The sequence below is a fragment of the Cyprinodon tularosa genome, unplaced genomic scaffold (assembly GCF_016077235.1).
Source record: "Cyprinodon tularosa strain WSP-4 unplaced genomic scaffold, ASM1607723v1 ctg1485, whole genome shotgun sequence".
Classification (NCBI taxonomy): Eukaryota; Metazoa; Chordata; class Actinopteri; order Cyprinodontiformes; family Cyprinodontidae; genus Cyprinodon; species Cyprinodon tularosa.
This window is the reverse complement of record NW_024038315.1, coordinates 1-15,143: the sequence shown is the minus strand read 5'-3', so window position 1 is coordinate 15,143 and position 15,143 is coordinate 1. Positions and strand designations below refer to the sequence as shown.

At 50.3% G+C, this 15,143-nt stretch overlaps 1 protein-coding gene across 1 annotated transcript; it reads left to right on the top strand.

Annotated features, from left to right (window-relative positions):
* Nucleotides 1–5,835: 5,835 nt before the first annotated feature.
* Nucleotides 5,836–14,300, top strand: LOC119779499 (fibrinogen C domain-containing protein 1-like). Its single transcript, XM_038279153.1, has 9 exons — nt 5,836–5,988; nt 9,713–9,791; nt 10,160–10,275; nt 10,347–10,707; nt 10,786–10,918; nt 11,006–11,142; nt 11,338–11,434; nt 12,095–12,274; nt 13,849–14,300. Exons 2-9 carry the CDS (start codon nt 9,714–9,716, stop codon nt 14,106–14,108), a joined length of 1,362 nt encoding a protein of 453 aa, XP_038135081.1. The 5' UTR covers nt 5,836–5,988; nt 9,713; the 3' UTR covers nt 14,109–14,300.
* The last annotated feature ends 843 nt before the right edge of the window (nt 14,301–15,143 follow it).

Here is a 15,143-nt window from a genome sequence, read left to right as displayed (position 1 = left end):
GCTTCCACCAATGAGGCATCAGATGGTTCCAGCTTCCACCAATGAGGCGTCAGATGGTTCCAGCTTCCACCAATGAGGCGTCAGATGGTCCCAGCTTCCACCAATGAGGCGTCAGATGGTCCCAGCTTCCACCAATGAGGCGTCAGATGGTTCCAGCTTCCACCAGTGAGGCGTCAGATGGTCCCAGCTTCCACCAATGAGGCGTCAGATGGTTCCAGCTTCCACCAATGAGGCGTCAGATGGTTCCAGCTTCCACCAATGAGGCGTCAGATGGTCCCAGCTTCCACCAATGAGGCGTCAGATGGTCCCAGCTTCCACCAATGAGGCGTCAGATGGTTCCAGCTTCCACCAGTGAGGCGTCAGATGGTCCCAGCTTCCACCAATGAGGCGTCAGATGGTTCCAGCTTCCACCAGTGAGGCGTCAGATGGTTCCAGCTTCCACCAATGAGGCGTCAGATGGTTCCAGCTTCCACTAATGAGGCGTCAGATGGTTCCAGCTTCCACCAGTGAGGTGTCAGATGGTTCCAGCTTCCACCAATGAGGCGTCAGATGTTCCCAGCTTCCACCAGTGAGGCGTCAGATGGTTCCAGCTTCCACTAATGAGGCGTCAGATGGTTCCAGCTTCCACTAATGAGGCGTCAGATGGTTCCAGCTTCCACTAATGAGGCGTCAGATGGTTCCAGCTTCCACCAATGAGGCGTCAGATGGTTCCAGCTTCCACTAGTGAGGCGTCAGATGGTTCCAGCTTCCACCAATGAGGCGTCAGATGGTTCCAGCTTCCACCAATGAGGCGTCAGATGGTTCCAGCTTCCACCAATGAGGCGTCAGATGGTTCCAGCTTCCACCAGTGAGGCGTCAGATGGTTCCAGCTTCCACCAGTGAGGCGTCAGATGGTTCCAGCTTCCACCAATGAGGCGTCAGATGGTTCCAGCTTCCACCAATGAGGCGTCAGATGGTTCCAGCTTCCACCAATGAGACGTCAGATGGTTCCAGCTTCCACCAATGAGGCGTCAGATGGTCCAGCTTCCACCAATGAGGCGTCAGATGGTCCCAGCTTCCACCAATGAGGCGTCAGATGGTTCCAGCTTCCACCAATGAGACGTCAGATGGTTCCAGCTTCCACCAGTGAGGCGTCAGATGGTTCCAGCTTTCACCAGTGAGGCGTCAGATGGTTCCAGCTTCCACCAATGAGGCGTCAGATGGTTCCAGCTTCCACCAATGAGGCGTCAGATGGTTCCAGCTTCCACCAATGAGGCGTCAGATGGTTCCAGCTTCCACCAATGAGGCGTCAGACGGTTCCAGCTTCCACCAATGAGGCGTCAGATGGTCCCAGCTTCCACCAATGAGGCGTCAGATGGTTCCAGCTTCCACCAATGAGGCGTTAGATGGTTCCAGCTTCCACCAATGAGGCGTCAGACGGTTCCAGCTTCCACTAATGAGGCGTCAGATGGTTCCAGCTTCCACCAGTGAGGCGTCAGATGGTTCCAGCTTCCACCAGTGAGGTGTCAGATGGTTCCAGCTTCCACCAATGAGGCGTCAGATGTTCCCAGCTTCCACCAGTGAGGCGTCAGATGGTTCCAGCTTCCACTAATGAGGCGTCAGATGGTCCCAGCTTCCACTAATGAGGCGTCAGATGGTTCCAGCTTCCACCAGTGAGGCGTCAGATGGTTCCAGCTTCCACTAATGAGGCGTCAGATGGTTCCAGCTTCCACCAGTGAGGTGTCAGATGGTTCCAGCTTCCACCAATGAGGCGTCAGATGTTCCCAGCTTCCACCAGTGAGGCGTCAGATGGTTCCAGCTTCCACTAATGAGGCGTCAGATGGTTCCAGCTTCCACCAATGAGGCGTCAGATGGTTCCAGCTTCCACTAATGAGGCGTCAGATGGTTCCAGCTTCCACTAATGAGGCGTCAGATGGTTCCAGCTTCCACTAATGAGGCGTCAGATGGTTCCAGCTTCCACTAATGAGGCGTCAGATGGTTCCAGCTTCCACCAGTGAGGCGTCAGATGGTTCCAGCTTCCACCAATGAGGCGTCAGATGGTTCCAGCTTCCACCAATGAGGCGTCAGATGGTTCCAGCTTCCACCAGTGAGGCGTCAGATGGTTCCGGCTTCCACCAGTGAGGCGTCAGATGGTTCCAGCTTCCACCAATGAGGCGTCAGATGGTTCCAGCTTCCACCAATGAGGCGTCAGATGGTCCCAGCTTCCACCAATGAGGCGTCAGATGGTTCCAGCTTCCACCAATGAGGCGTCAGATGGTTCAAGCTTCCACCAATGAGGCGTCAGATGGTCCCAGCTTCCACCAATGAGGCGTCAGATGGTCCCAGCTTCCACCAATGAGACGTCAGATGGTTCCAGCTTCCACCAGTGAGGCGTCAGATGGTTCCAGCTTCCACTAATGAGGCGTCAGATGGTTCCAGCTTCCACCAGTGAGGCGTCAGATGGTTCCAGCTTCCACTAATGAGGCGTCAGATGGTTCCAGCTTCCACCAGTGAGGTGTCAGATGGTTCCAGCTTCCACCAATGAGGCGTCAGATGTTCCCAGCTTCCACCAGTGAGGCGTCAGATGGTTCCAGCTTCCACTAATGAGGCGTCAGATGGTCCCAGCTTCCACTAATGAGGCGTCAGATGGTTCCAGCTTCCACCAGTGAGGCGTCAGATGGTTCCAGCTTCCACTAATGAGGCGTCAGATGGTTCCAGCTTCCACCAGTGAGGTGTCAGATGGTTCCAGCTTCCACCAGTGAGGCGTCAGATGTTCCCAGCTTCCACCAGTGAGGCGTCAGATGGTTCCAGCTTCCACTAATGAGGCGTCAGATGGTTCCAGCTTCCACCAATGAGGCGTCAGATGGTTCCAGCTTCCACTAATGAGGCGTCAGATGGTTCCAGCTTCCACTAATGAGGCGTCAGATGGTTCCAGCTTCCACTAATGAGGCGTCAGATGGTTCCAGCTTCCACTAATGAGGCGTCAGATGGTTCCAGCTTCCACCAGTGAGGCGTCAGATGGTTCCAGCTTCCACCAATGAGACGTCAGATGGTTCCAGCTTCCACCAGTGAGGCGTCAGATGGTTCCAGCTTCCACTAATGAGGCGTCAGATGGTTCCAGCTTCCACTAATGAGGCGTCAGATGGTTCCAGCTTCCACCAATGAGGCGTCAGATGGTTCCAGCTTCCACCAATGAGGCGTCAGATGGTTCCAGCTTCCACCAGTGAGGCGTCAGATGGTTCCAGCTTCCACCAGTGAGGCGTCAGATGGTTCCAGCTTCCACCAATGAGGCGTCAGATGGTTCCAGCTTCCACCAATGAGGCGTCAGATGGTCCCAGCTTCCACCAATGAGGCGTCAGATGGGTCCAGCTTCCACCAATGAGACGTCAGATTGTTCCAGCTTCCACCAATGAGGCGTCAGATGGTCCCAGCTTCCACCAATGAGGCGTCAGATGGTCCCAGCTTCCACCAATGAGACGTCAGATGGTTCCAGCTTCCACCAATGAGGCGTCAGATGGTTCCAGCTTCCACCAGTGAGGCGTCAGATGGTTCCAGCTTCCACTAATGAGGCGTCAGATGGTTCCAGCTTCCACCAATGAGGCGTCAGATGGTTCCAGCTTCCACCAATGAGGCGTCAGATGGTTCCAGCTTCCACCAATGAGGCGTCAGACGGTTCCAGCTTCCACTAATGAGGCGTCAGATGGTCCCAGCTTCCACCAATGAGGCGTCAGATGGTTCCAGCTTCCACCAATGAGGCGTCAGATGGTTCCAGCTTCCACCAATGAGGCGTCAGACGGTTCCAGCTTCCACTAATGAGGCGTCAGATGGTTCCAGCTTCCACCAGTGAGGCGTCAGATGGTTCCAGCTTCCACCAGTGAGGCGTCAGATGGTTCCAGCTTCCACTAATGAGGCGTCAGATGGTTCCAGCTTCCACCAGTGAGGTGTCAGATGGTTCCAGCTTCCACCAATGAGGCGTCAGATGTTCCCAGCTTCCACCAGTGAGGCGTCAGATGGTTCCAGCTTCCACTAATGAGGCGTCAGATGGTTCCAGCTTCCACCAATGAGGCGTCAGATGGTTCCAGCTTCCACTAATGAGGCGTCAGATGGTTCCAGCTTCCACTAATGAGGCGTCAGATTGTTCCAGCTTCCACTAATGAGGCGTCAGATGGTTCCAGCTTCCACTAATGAGGCGTCAGATGGTTCCAGCTTCCACCAGTGAGGCGTCAGATGGTTCCAGCTTCCACCAATGAGACGTCAGATGGTTCCAGCTTCCACCAGTGAGGCGTCAGATGGTTCCAGCTTCCACTAATGAGGCGTCAGATGGTTCCAGCTTCCACTAATGAGGCGTCAGATGGTTCCAGCTTCCACTAATGAGGCGTCAGATGGTTCCAGCTTCCACCAATGAGGCGTCAGATGGTTCCAGCTTCCACCAATGAGGCGTCAGATGGTTCCAGCTTCCACCAGTGAGGCGTCAGATGGTTCCAGCTTCCACCAGTGAGGCGTCAGATGGTCCCAGCTTCCACCAATGAGACGTCAGATGGTCCCAGCTTCCACCAATGAGGCGTCAGATGGTTCCAGCTTCCACCAATGAGGCGTCAGACAGTTCCAGCTTCCACTAATGAGGCGTCAGATGGTTCCAGCTTCCACCAATGAGGCGTCAGATGGTTCCAGCTTCCACCAATGAGACGTCAGATGGTTCCAGCTTCCACCAATGAGGCGTCAGATGGTGCCAGCTTCCACCAATGAGGCGTCAGATGGTTCCAGCTTCCACCAATGAGGCGTCAGATGGTTCCAGCTTCCACCAGTGAGGCGTCAGATGGTTCCAGCTTCCACCAATGAGGCGTCAGATGGTTCCAGCTTCCACCAATGAGGCGTCAGATGGTTCCAGCTTCCACTAATGAGGCGTCAGATGGTTCCAGCTTCCACTAATGAGGCGTCAGATGGTTCCAGCTTCCACCAATGAGGCGTCAGATGGTTCCAGCTTCCACCAATGAGGCGTCAGATGGTTCCAGCTTCCACCAGTGAGGCGTCAGATGGTTCCAGCTTCCACCAGTGAGGCGTCAGATGGTCCCAGCTTCCACCAATGAGACGTCAGATGGTTCCAGCTTCCACCAATGAGGCGTCAGATGGTTCCAGCTTCCACCAGTGAGGCGTCAGATGGTTCCAGCTTCCACCAGTGAGGCGTCAGATGGTTCCAGCTTCCACCAGTGAGGCGTCAGATGGTCCCAGCTTCCACCAATGAGACGTCAGATGGTCCCAGCTTCCACCAATGAGGCGTCAGATGGTTCCAGCTTCCACCAATGAGGCGTCAGACAGTTCCAGCTTCCACCAATGAGGCGTCAGATGGTTCCAGCTTCCACCAATGAGGCGTCAGATGGTTCCAGCTTCCACCAATGAGGCGTCAGATGGTTCCAGCTTCCACCAATGAGGCGTCAGATGGTTCCAGCTTCCACCAGTGAGGCGTCAGATGGTTCCAGCTTCCACCAATGAGGCGTCAGATGGTTCCAGCTGAAGAACATGTAGTGGTTCCCAGGTTTCTTCCAACCATCCCAGGAACATCTGAGCTGTTTGCTCTGTTTCAGGAATGATTAAATCCAGAACCTATTTAGCCTTTTTTTTCTGTGAATCCTCCTCCAGCCTGAACCAGAGTCTTTTGGGGAATATTTCTGTTTGCTGTAGATCATCTCTGGTTCTGGTGCTTCTGACAGCAGTAGCGGACAGGACCCCCACAGGTCAGCCTTGGACCTTCTCTGGACCCCTGCAGCAGAGCTGAACCTCTGTCTGACTTCCTGCTGATCTTCCTCCCGGTCTGCAGAGGGTCCAGCTGTTCAGGCGTCCCTGCTGGAGTCTTCCTCACTCTGATCACACTGAGCATGCTCGGTTTAAAGTCAATAAATCCAGGAGGAACCCAGGGGATTACCACAGCAGAGGAACTCTGCCAGCGGACGTGAGCAGAACCCCAGGGAAGATTTCTGGACTCCCGGTCATCTTCGGCCCAACGACAGTCAGGTCAGTTCTTCGTCGGGTCCGTTATTGATTGGGTCAGAGGTGGTTCTGGACAGATTATCAGGGATTTTACTGATGGAGAACCCAGCAGCAGCTGAGTTGGTCCTGAGCAGAGTCCAGTTGTGCTTTGCAGCAGAACCAACCCCCCTGTCTGCTAAGTTCCTTCAGTTAGAACCAAAGTTCTGCTGCAGGAGAAGTCGGTCCGGCTGAAGGCCTGGAGAATCCGGTCCATCCATTCCTGAGAGAGGTTGGGTTCTGGAGAGCAGAGTGTCAGAACGGTTGAGACTGAGCGGTTCTGACAGCTTCACACATGGGCTGAGCTTCAGATAAAGTGGACAGACAGGTTTTACTGTCAGAGCCAGGAGTTAGAGTCAGAGCTGATCAGTCAGATTAAGCAGGGACTGGCAGAACCTCGGGGAGAATGGGCCGAGCAGCTGCTGCGCTCTCAGATCAGCAGCACCACACCGTCTGTCATCTTCAGCCATAATCCCTCCATTGGGACGGGGGCTGGGTCCGGTTCTTAGGTGGCTCTGAGGTTCAGAAGCTCCTGGTTCCTCAGGAACAGATCAGAGATCCTCTGGAGGCTCCTTGCTTCCTCAGCAGAGATCCTGCCGAACCAGGATCAGGAACAGTTTCACGGACCGGAAGCAGAACCGGACCCTCTGTAGAGTTTAGATTATTAATATTTTACTAACTAGAACCAGAAGTTATAGTTTAAATCGAGGGTAAACCCAATGAATTCCTATTAGTTGAATGATTTTAGCGGTAATCTGCTCCAGCATGCTTAGTCTCTCATATAAAAGGTTGAACTCTGGACCTGCGGTGTCATTAGACCCATTAGACCCATTAGACCCATTAGACCATAGCTATCAGCAGCAGAGTTATTAATCCCCAACAAAGGGAACCTCTAACCCTGGATGAGCAGCTTCCAAAGCTCCCAGGGTGTTTCTGAAGGTCCGTCTGATCAATGAGGCTCGGTTCTGATCCAAAAGGTGCCAGAAGTTATGTTCCTTCTGCAGGAGTTTTTATCTGCAGAGCAAAGAGGAACAGCCGTTAGTCTGAGAACGAATCACACCTGTTCTATTCTATTCTGTAATCTCAGTTCTATTTACTTTATTTCTATGCTCTAATTGCCAGCATGTCACCTCAGGTCGCTTTATAGATCTAGTTCAATCAGATCATCCAGTTGTTGACTTTACAGGATTTTCTCCCCCTGGATGAGCAGCTAGAGACAGTAGATATTGACTCTTCAGCAATCCCTCACACTAAGCATGCTTGTAGCGACAGTGGAGAGGAAAACTCCCTTTGAACAGGAAGAAACCTCCAGCAGAACCAGGCTTAACTTTAGTTTGACGTTTTAATGGTTATAGAGTCAGATATGTGGCGGTAATGTTTGGTTTATCTTCTGTTACTGTATAAATGGGTTTGTCTGGAATTTAAGCTCAGATTCTAATATACCGTATCTGCAGGGTGGGGGGGGACTATAAATCTGCTGCTGAAGCTCCTCAGAGATGTTATTAGCAGCCAGAACAGCAGTGAGGAGTGATGGAGAGTTAATGTCACTGGGTGATTTAAATTCCCAGGAAAATGGACACATGATCAATTATATCCTAAAAACATTGATCAGTGTAGTTCAATGTTGTCTCAGTAATATTCTAGTTCCTAAACCTAAAAATACTATATCAAAGGAATTAATATAATAGATGCAAAAATATATTTTTAAGAAAAGTGTCAACAAATACCTTCTATCTTAATCCAATTAAAAGACTTTCCCTATTAAAAGAATTCTCCAACAATGATATCTGTGCATCGAGAATCATTTCTATTCTGCCTAAATATAAAGAGATTAATTTCCCAACTTTAAATGACATTTATCCTTTCAACCAATCATATTCTCCAGATTTAAATTCACTGCAGATAAACATGGTCTATGTGAGCAGGAAGAGAAAAGAACTTAACATTTATCTGATTTATTGAAGTAAAACCCAAACATTTTTATCCTCAGTTCATAACTGGTTTCTCTCTAAATCCTTAAACATTCATTTTCTCTCCTCCTCTGCAATCAAATCTGATATTATTGCCCAAGATTAACAAATATAATTTATAATTAATAATATAATTATTATGGTCAAATGTCTTCTTACCAAAATTCTCTCTATAATCTTTGCATTACAAAATGAAATAAATAAACTTAGTTTGTCCTTAAAGCAAATGTCTTCCAGTGATGCTAACAGACTCCATGCTTTTCTATCTGAACGTTATTCTTATTTTCTCTTATATCTTATATTTTTTTTTATCTTTTTCAGTCTAGTGATCCGTCTTTATCAATGTTTATGTCTTTATTTGATCATCTAATTTACTATTGAAGAACTTTTTTTATTGCTATTTTGCACAATTTTCTTAACTAAGTATTTTTTGTTGTTGAATATCAGATATTTTGTAGATATATTTTTTAAACATACATCGTTCAGATTAAGTTAATCTTTCTACCCTTTTCTATTATTAGCTTTGATTAGTTCCCGCTGGTTGGCTCCTTTATTCCTCTCTGGATTCTCATCTCTGTGGTCTTTGTTCATTTTACCATAAAAAAACAGAAAAGAAACTGAGAAGTTCAGTATTCATTCGTTTCCTGCTTTGTGTGTCAACTGTCATGGTTGCTAGGCGACAGAGTATACAGGCGGTGAAAGCCGCCGAAAGCTGGACCTGTTTGAATCCACAGCTAAACTCTTCCAGCATCCTTCAAGGATCCAAACCAGGTAGACTGCGTCCTTGGAAGACGCAGCCTCTGGAATCAAACGCATCCTTAGAGTGAGCGGCCATCTGCTGAGGCCCACTGGGGTTCAAGGAGACAGAAGCAGACGTAGAAAAAGAAGCATAGATACAAAAGGCAACTGTCAACCAGCTCCACAGGCGGCCCCGTCCAGGAAACACACAGCCAGGCAGACGAGCTCCGAGCCAGCTCCCATGTCAGAGGATGAAGAGAGCACATCCAGTTAGTCACAGTCAGAGAAACAGGACTACACTGGAAAACAGGCCAAGCTCCAACATCTAGAAACAAAGGTGTTGATGGCAGCAGCACAGCTGATATTTCTTTCCAGGATGGAGTCACAGCCAAACAGGAACAGACCAGATGAAGCTACTATGAGAAAAAGCAGAGAGAGCAGAACGTTAGAGATTGAACTAACAGATTCTGCAGAGTGGGAGAATAGAGATAGAATGAAGCAGAATGATGAAATGGGGGTCCCTATGTCCTCCAGCAGTCTAAGCCTATAGCAGCAGAACTATAGAGATAGCTCAGGATAACCTGAGCCACTCTAACTAGAAGCTTTATCAAAAAGGAAGACGTTAGTGTGAGGTTCTTCCAGTGATAAAGTATTTTTCTCTACGTTCTAGATGTTCTGCTCACGGTTGGCTGCGTCAGACCTTCAGTTTATTTATTCCATCAAAGAAAAACGCAGAGTTCTGTCAGAGTTCCAAGTTAGACTCATTCTGTTTCAGCAGTTCTGTTGGGTCTCGGTTCGGTCCGCTTATAGTCCAACACCAAACAGGTCCACAGGGTTGGACTGCTTCAGACCTGATCTGCTTCTGGGTCCCCTCACCCTGAATAGGATGGTATTCTCTTTGAGGAGGATCAGCTACCAGGATGGTTCTGGAAGAGGGTTCTGTGTGTTTGGACCATGACAGCAGGGATGGGGCGCCTCTGTGACGGGACCTGTTGGTGTTTCAGGATGATGCTGAACGATGAGTGGACCATCATGAACAACAGCAGCTCCGAACTGGACGGCAAGAGACCAAACAAGTACAAGGTGAGTCCCACACGGCTGGTTCAATGTCCCAGTGCCAGGATCTGGAGTTAATCTGTGTTAATCTGGAGTTAATCCATCAGATAAAGTGTGGGTAATCTGTAGCATCTGTCAGCTCCACTGAGCTGCTTCTGGGTCAGATTTGTGCCAAACATCAGCAAGCAGACAGAAAGGAACCACCTGCTGAGCCAGACGCTGGGATTCTGGTTCTGAAGGAGAAACCAGCCTGCTGGTCTGATGGGACCATTAAAAGGAGCCAGTTAAACCAGTAACATCCCCGTTAGCTGAGCAGGTCCACCACAGTCAGGCAGAACCGGGTCAGACCCGAGTCCTGATGCACACCTTCAGTCTGTCTGTCTGTCTGTGTTTAGAAGTGCTGCACCGTCCTCTTCTGGGGAATCCTCCTGCTATTGATCCTAGCAGCTGTCACCATGGCAACAATGGCCGTCCTCCATCTCAGTCAGTATCCTCTCCCCTTCATCAGCAGGTACCTCACCCTCACCTCTGTTCAACAGCCCTCTCTGTATGAATATTCATCCTCTGTTGTCACGGTAACAGGGGTGGGGCCTCTACACCAGCCATTTCCACGTCCTCCAAGGACTCTGGCGCCTTGGTGACCATTTCCCGCTTGGCAGATGGAGAACCTGTCAGCGTGTTCCTGGACCCGAACTGTCCAGACTACAGCCAACACTTCCTGCGCTGGGAGGCGCTGCAGAGCTCGCTGCTGCGGACGCTGTCCAATCACAACGGAGACGACTGGAAGGAGAGGGGAGCCTATCAGAAGCTAGGAGACGATCTGAAGGTGCTAACAGGCCACGCCCACAATCTGAGGCTGGAAACTGATTCGCTGAAGAGAGGTCAAGGTGTTCTGGACCAGCGGATGGACAGACTGCAGAGCGAGCAGAGCCGCATCCTTCAGGTAGAGTTACACACCTAAAATGGTTTTGTTGAACAATGCAGCAGATTCCTGACCTGCAGGCTCCGCCCACCTGCACAGGTGCTGTCCGACAGCCACGCAGGTGTTCTGAAGTTAGCTGAGAGCTTCAGTGATTCTCTGCTCGGCCTGAAGATGGAGACAGAGAGCCTGAGGAGGCTGAAGAGTGAGCTGAGCCAAGACCCCGCCAAGACAGGTGAGACTCAGGTAGCAGACAGGAAACAGGCAGCGGCGGCTTCCCATATTGGACTCTGATCGTTTCTATGGCAACCTTTCTCCTCAGCCGTCCAACCCAGAGACTGCAGCAGCATCTTAGCGTCCGGCGTCTCTCAGGACGGCGTTTACTCTGTGTTTCCAACTCACGATCCTGACGGCTTCATGGTCTACTGTGACATGAGCACCGACGGAGGAGGCTGGACGGTACGCACCACACAGCAGCGCCTCTACTGGCCGGCAGGGGAACTGCAGGCAGGGGGTTTAATGAGTGTGAAGACCTAATCTAAGGGATGATAACAGAGCTGCTCCATGTGTCCCTCTGTGTTCTGAACATTCATCTGTACGACCAGAAGCAACCCTTCATGTGCTGATCCACCATGTTGTTTCTGATTCCTTCAGGTGATTCAGAGAAGAGAGGACGGCTCAGTGAACTTCTTCAGAGGCTGGGAGGCCTACAGGGATGGCTTTGGGACCACCACAGGAGAACACTGGCTGGGTGGGCTGAGAACCTACGGTCCTCAGTGTGGAGCTCACCACCCAGATGTCCTGATCAACTGGGTGGTGGAGCTCAGTTCTTAAAATAATCATCGACATAATAAATATCATCAGATCAAACATAGAGAACCTAGGAACCTTTGCTAGGAACCTTAGGCCAGGAACCTTCCCTTATCAGTAGCTACGTTTACATGGACGCAAAGAAGGGGACTGAGAAACTGATCAGATCAAGAATGTTTGATGTAAACATACCAGACTGGAGACTATGATCCGATTCGCTCCGATCAGAAAGAATTCCCAATCTGGAAGACAGGTGTTTGTTTTCCGATCCCCGTTCTGGCGTTCATGTACACACCCATTACCACAGACAGCTCTGCGCTCGCTTAAAGGATTTAATCTGATCGAACATTCGGTACAAATACCTGTCTCTAACCATCCGTCTCTAACTGTCCATCTATAACTGTCCATCTATAACTGTCTGTCTCTAACTGTCCATCTATAACCGTCCGTCTCTAACTGTCCATCTATAACCGTCCGTCTCTAACTGTCCATCTATAACCGTCCGTCTCTAACTGTCCATCTATAACCGTCCGTCTCTAACTGTCCATCTATAACTGTCTGTCTCTTTCTGTCTCTCTCTGTCCATCTCCCTGTCTCCCAGGTCTGCAAAGGATCTACGCTCTCACCAGGTCTGGTGGTTTCGAGTTGCGTATCGACATGGCTGACTTCGATAACGCCACTGCGTTCGCTCTGTACTCTGATTTCTCTGTTGGCCGAGACTCTGTGAACCCGGAGGAGGACGGATACCCACTGACTGTGGATGGGTACTCTGGGACAGCAGGTACTGCTCAGCAACTAGACCAGGGAGTACTACACTGCCCCACAGCACTACTATACAGTACTACACTGCCCCACAGCACTACTATACAGTACTACACTGCCCCACAGCTTTACTATACAGTACTACACTGCCCCACAGCACTAATATACAGTACTACACTGCCCCACAGCACTACTATACAGTACTACACTGCCCCACAGCACTACTATACAGTACTACACTGCCCCACAGCGCTACTATACAGTACTACACTGCCCCACAGCACTACTATACAGTATTACACTGCCCCACAGCACTACTATACAGTACTACACTGCCCCACAGCACTACTATACAGTACTACACTGCCCCACAGCACTACTATACAGTACTACACTGCCCCACAGCACTACTATACAGTACTACACTGCCCCACAGCGCTACTATACAGTATTACACTGCCCCACAGCACTACTATACAGTACTACACTGCCCCACAGCACTACTATACAGTACTACACTGCCCCACAGCACTACTATACAGTACTACACTGCCCCACAGCACTACTATACAGTACTACACTGCCCCACAGCACTACTATACAGTACTACACTGCCCCACAGCACTACTATACAGTATTACACTGCCCCACAGCGCTACTATACAGTACTACACTGCCCCACAGCGCTACTATACAGTACTACACTGCCCCACAGCACTACTATACAGTACTACACTGCCCCACAGCACTACTATACAGTATTACACTGCCCCACAGCACTACTATACAGTACTACACTGCCCCACAGCACTACTATACAGTACTACACTGCCCCACAGCACTACTATACAGTACTACACTGCCCCACAGCACTACTATACAGTACTACACTGTCCCACAGCACAACTATACAGTACTACACTGCCCCACAGCTTTACTATACAGTACTACACTGCCCCACAGCACTACTATACAGTACTACACTGCCCCACAGCACAACTATACAGTACTACACTGCCCCACAGCACAACTATACAGTACTACACTGCCCCACAGCACAACTATACAGTACTACACTGCCCCACAGCTTTACTATACAGCACTACACTGCCCCACAGCACTACTATACAGTACTACACTGCCCCACAGCTTTACTATACAGTACTACACTGCCCCACAGCACTACTATACAGTACTACACTGCCCCCACAGCACTACTATACAGTACTACACTGCCCCACAGCTTTACTATACAGTACTACACTGCCCCACAGCTTTACTATACAGTACTACACTGCCCCACAGCACTACTATACAGTACTACACTGCCCCACTGCACTACTATACAGTACTACACTGCCCCACTGCACTACTATACAGTACTACAATGCCCCACAACATTGCTTTTAAGTACTACGCTGTTGCAAGATACTACCACAAAGTACAACCCTGCTATAACACGGTACTAAACAGTACCATTATGTACCATTATCAAAACAGAAATGTGTAGCAGAGTACTTCATAGTACTACAAACAGATTCTTAGTACTACAGCATACAAAGAACTTCATAGTACTCTCCCCTGCCTCCCCAGGGGACTCCCTGTTGAAGCATTCTGGGATGCGGTTCACTACCAAAGACCGGGACCAGGACCAGTCGGAGAACAACTGCGCGGCGTACTACCAGGGGGCGTGGTGGTACCGGAACTGCCACACCTCCAACCTGAACGGACAGTACCTGAAAGGAGGCCACGCCTCCTACGCCGATGGAGTGGAGTGGTCCAGCTGGACCGGCTGGCAGTACTCGCTGCGGTTCACCGAGATGAAGATACGACCCAGGAGACCAGAGTCCTGAACCGGGCCCTGAGGCAGGACCTGGGTCTGGCCCTCTGCTGCTGCTCCCATCTCGAGAAAATGGTCCCTGAATGTTAGGAAATGTTCTGATCCGTTCCTGTGCTGCTTGTTACTGTCAGTACTGGGTCCTACCGATGAAATCCAGTCACTGTAGAACCCAGGATTTTGTTATTAAACAGTTTTTGCCGAACCAGTCTGCCTGAGCCAGTCTTTGTGCTTTAGATCCCAGAACAACTAAAGCTGTTAGAGTTCTGCTCCGGTGTTCGGACCGCTGCAGGATCAACTTATCCTCATCTGATTCTGTGTTTCAGTCCAATCCACCTGGGAAACCGAGTCTGACGGGTTCTGAACCAGGGGGGGATGATGAACCAGGAACCAGGAAGGGTTCTGCCTCCAGAACAGGGACACTTTCTAATGTATTTCTGTTCATTCTGGTTCTGATCCGGTCGACTCCTGTAGGTTTTGACTGGTTCTGATCCGATCAAATTTCAACCATTTCAGGTCATCAGACGGTTAGCTGAGGACAGAAGATGGAGTTCATGTCATGAACGGGGCAGATGGACCCGATATTTAGGCAGGTCAGGCAGTGGGACGTTTCTAAACGTTTATGAACAAAAGACAGAAACTGAACGCAGAGCTGTGGATCAACGAACTGCAGCGGCTGCAGGGGGGGCGGGGCACCACCAAACCACTGACACACTGGTTTAACAGTTAGGGTTAGTGAGCCTGGGTGGAAGGCAGGATCCAGCTGATGAACTGCCAACGAGCCGCCCAGAGTGTCCCTGATGCAGCAGCCCCAGGGAGAAGGCAGGAATCCTGGCCAGGTCAGGGAAAACAGATCAGAACAGGACAGTTCTGGGATCCAGGAGTCAGTAGACCCACCTGGGGTTCTGATCTGGACAGGAACAGATCCAGGGTTCCAGGAATCCATGGAATGTTAGGGGAGTTTCAGAGAGGGACAGAGATAAGACATGTTACCAGGAGAACTGCAGAACTTTAAACTGGACTCCCCCAAGAGCCAGGCCTACGGGACTTA

What these genes read in the sequence shown, in the direction of transcription:
- LOC119779499 (XM_038279153.1), top strand. Translation starts at nt 9,714, where the DNA reads ATGATGCTGAACGATGAGTGGACCATCATGAACAACAGCAGCTCCGAA. An exon ending in AGCAGAGCCGCATCCTTCAG is followed by an intron (nt 10,708 to 10,785) that starts GTAGAGTTACAC and finishes CCACCTGCACAG; the next exon opens with GTGCTGTCCGACAGCCACGC. An exon ending in CCAAGACCCCGCCAAGACAG is followed by an intron (nt 10,919 to 11,005) that starts GTGAGACTCAGG and finishes CTTTCTCCTCAG; the next exon opens with CCGTCCAACCCAGAGACTGC.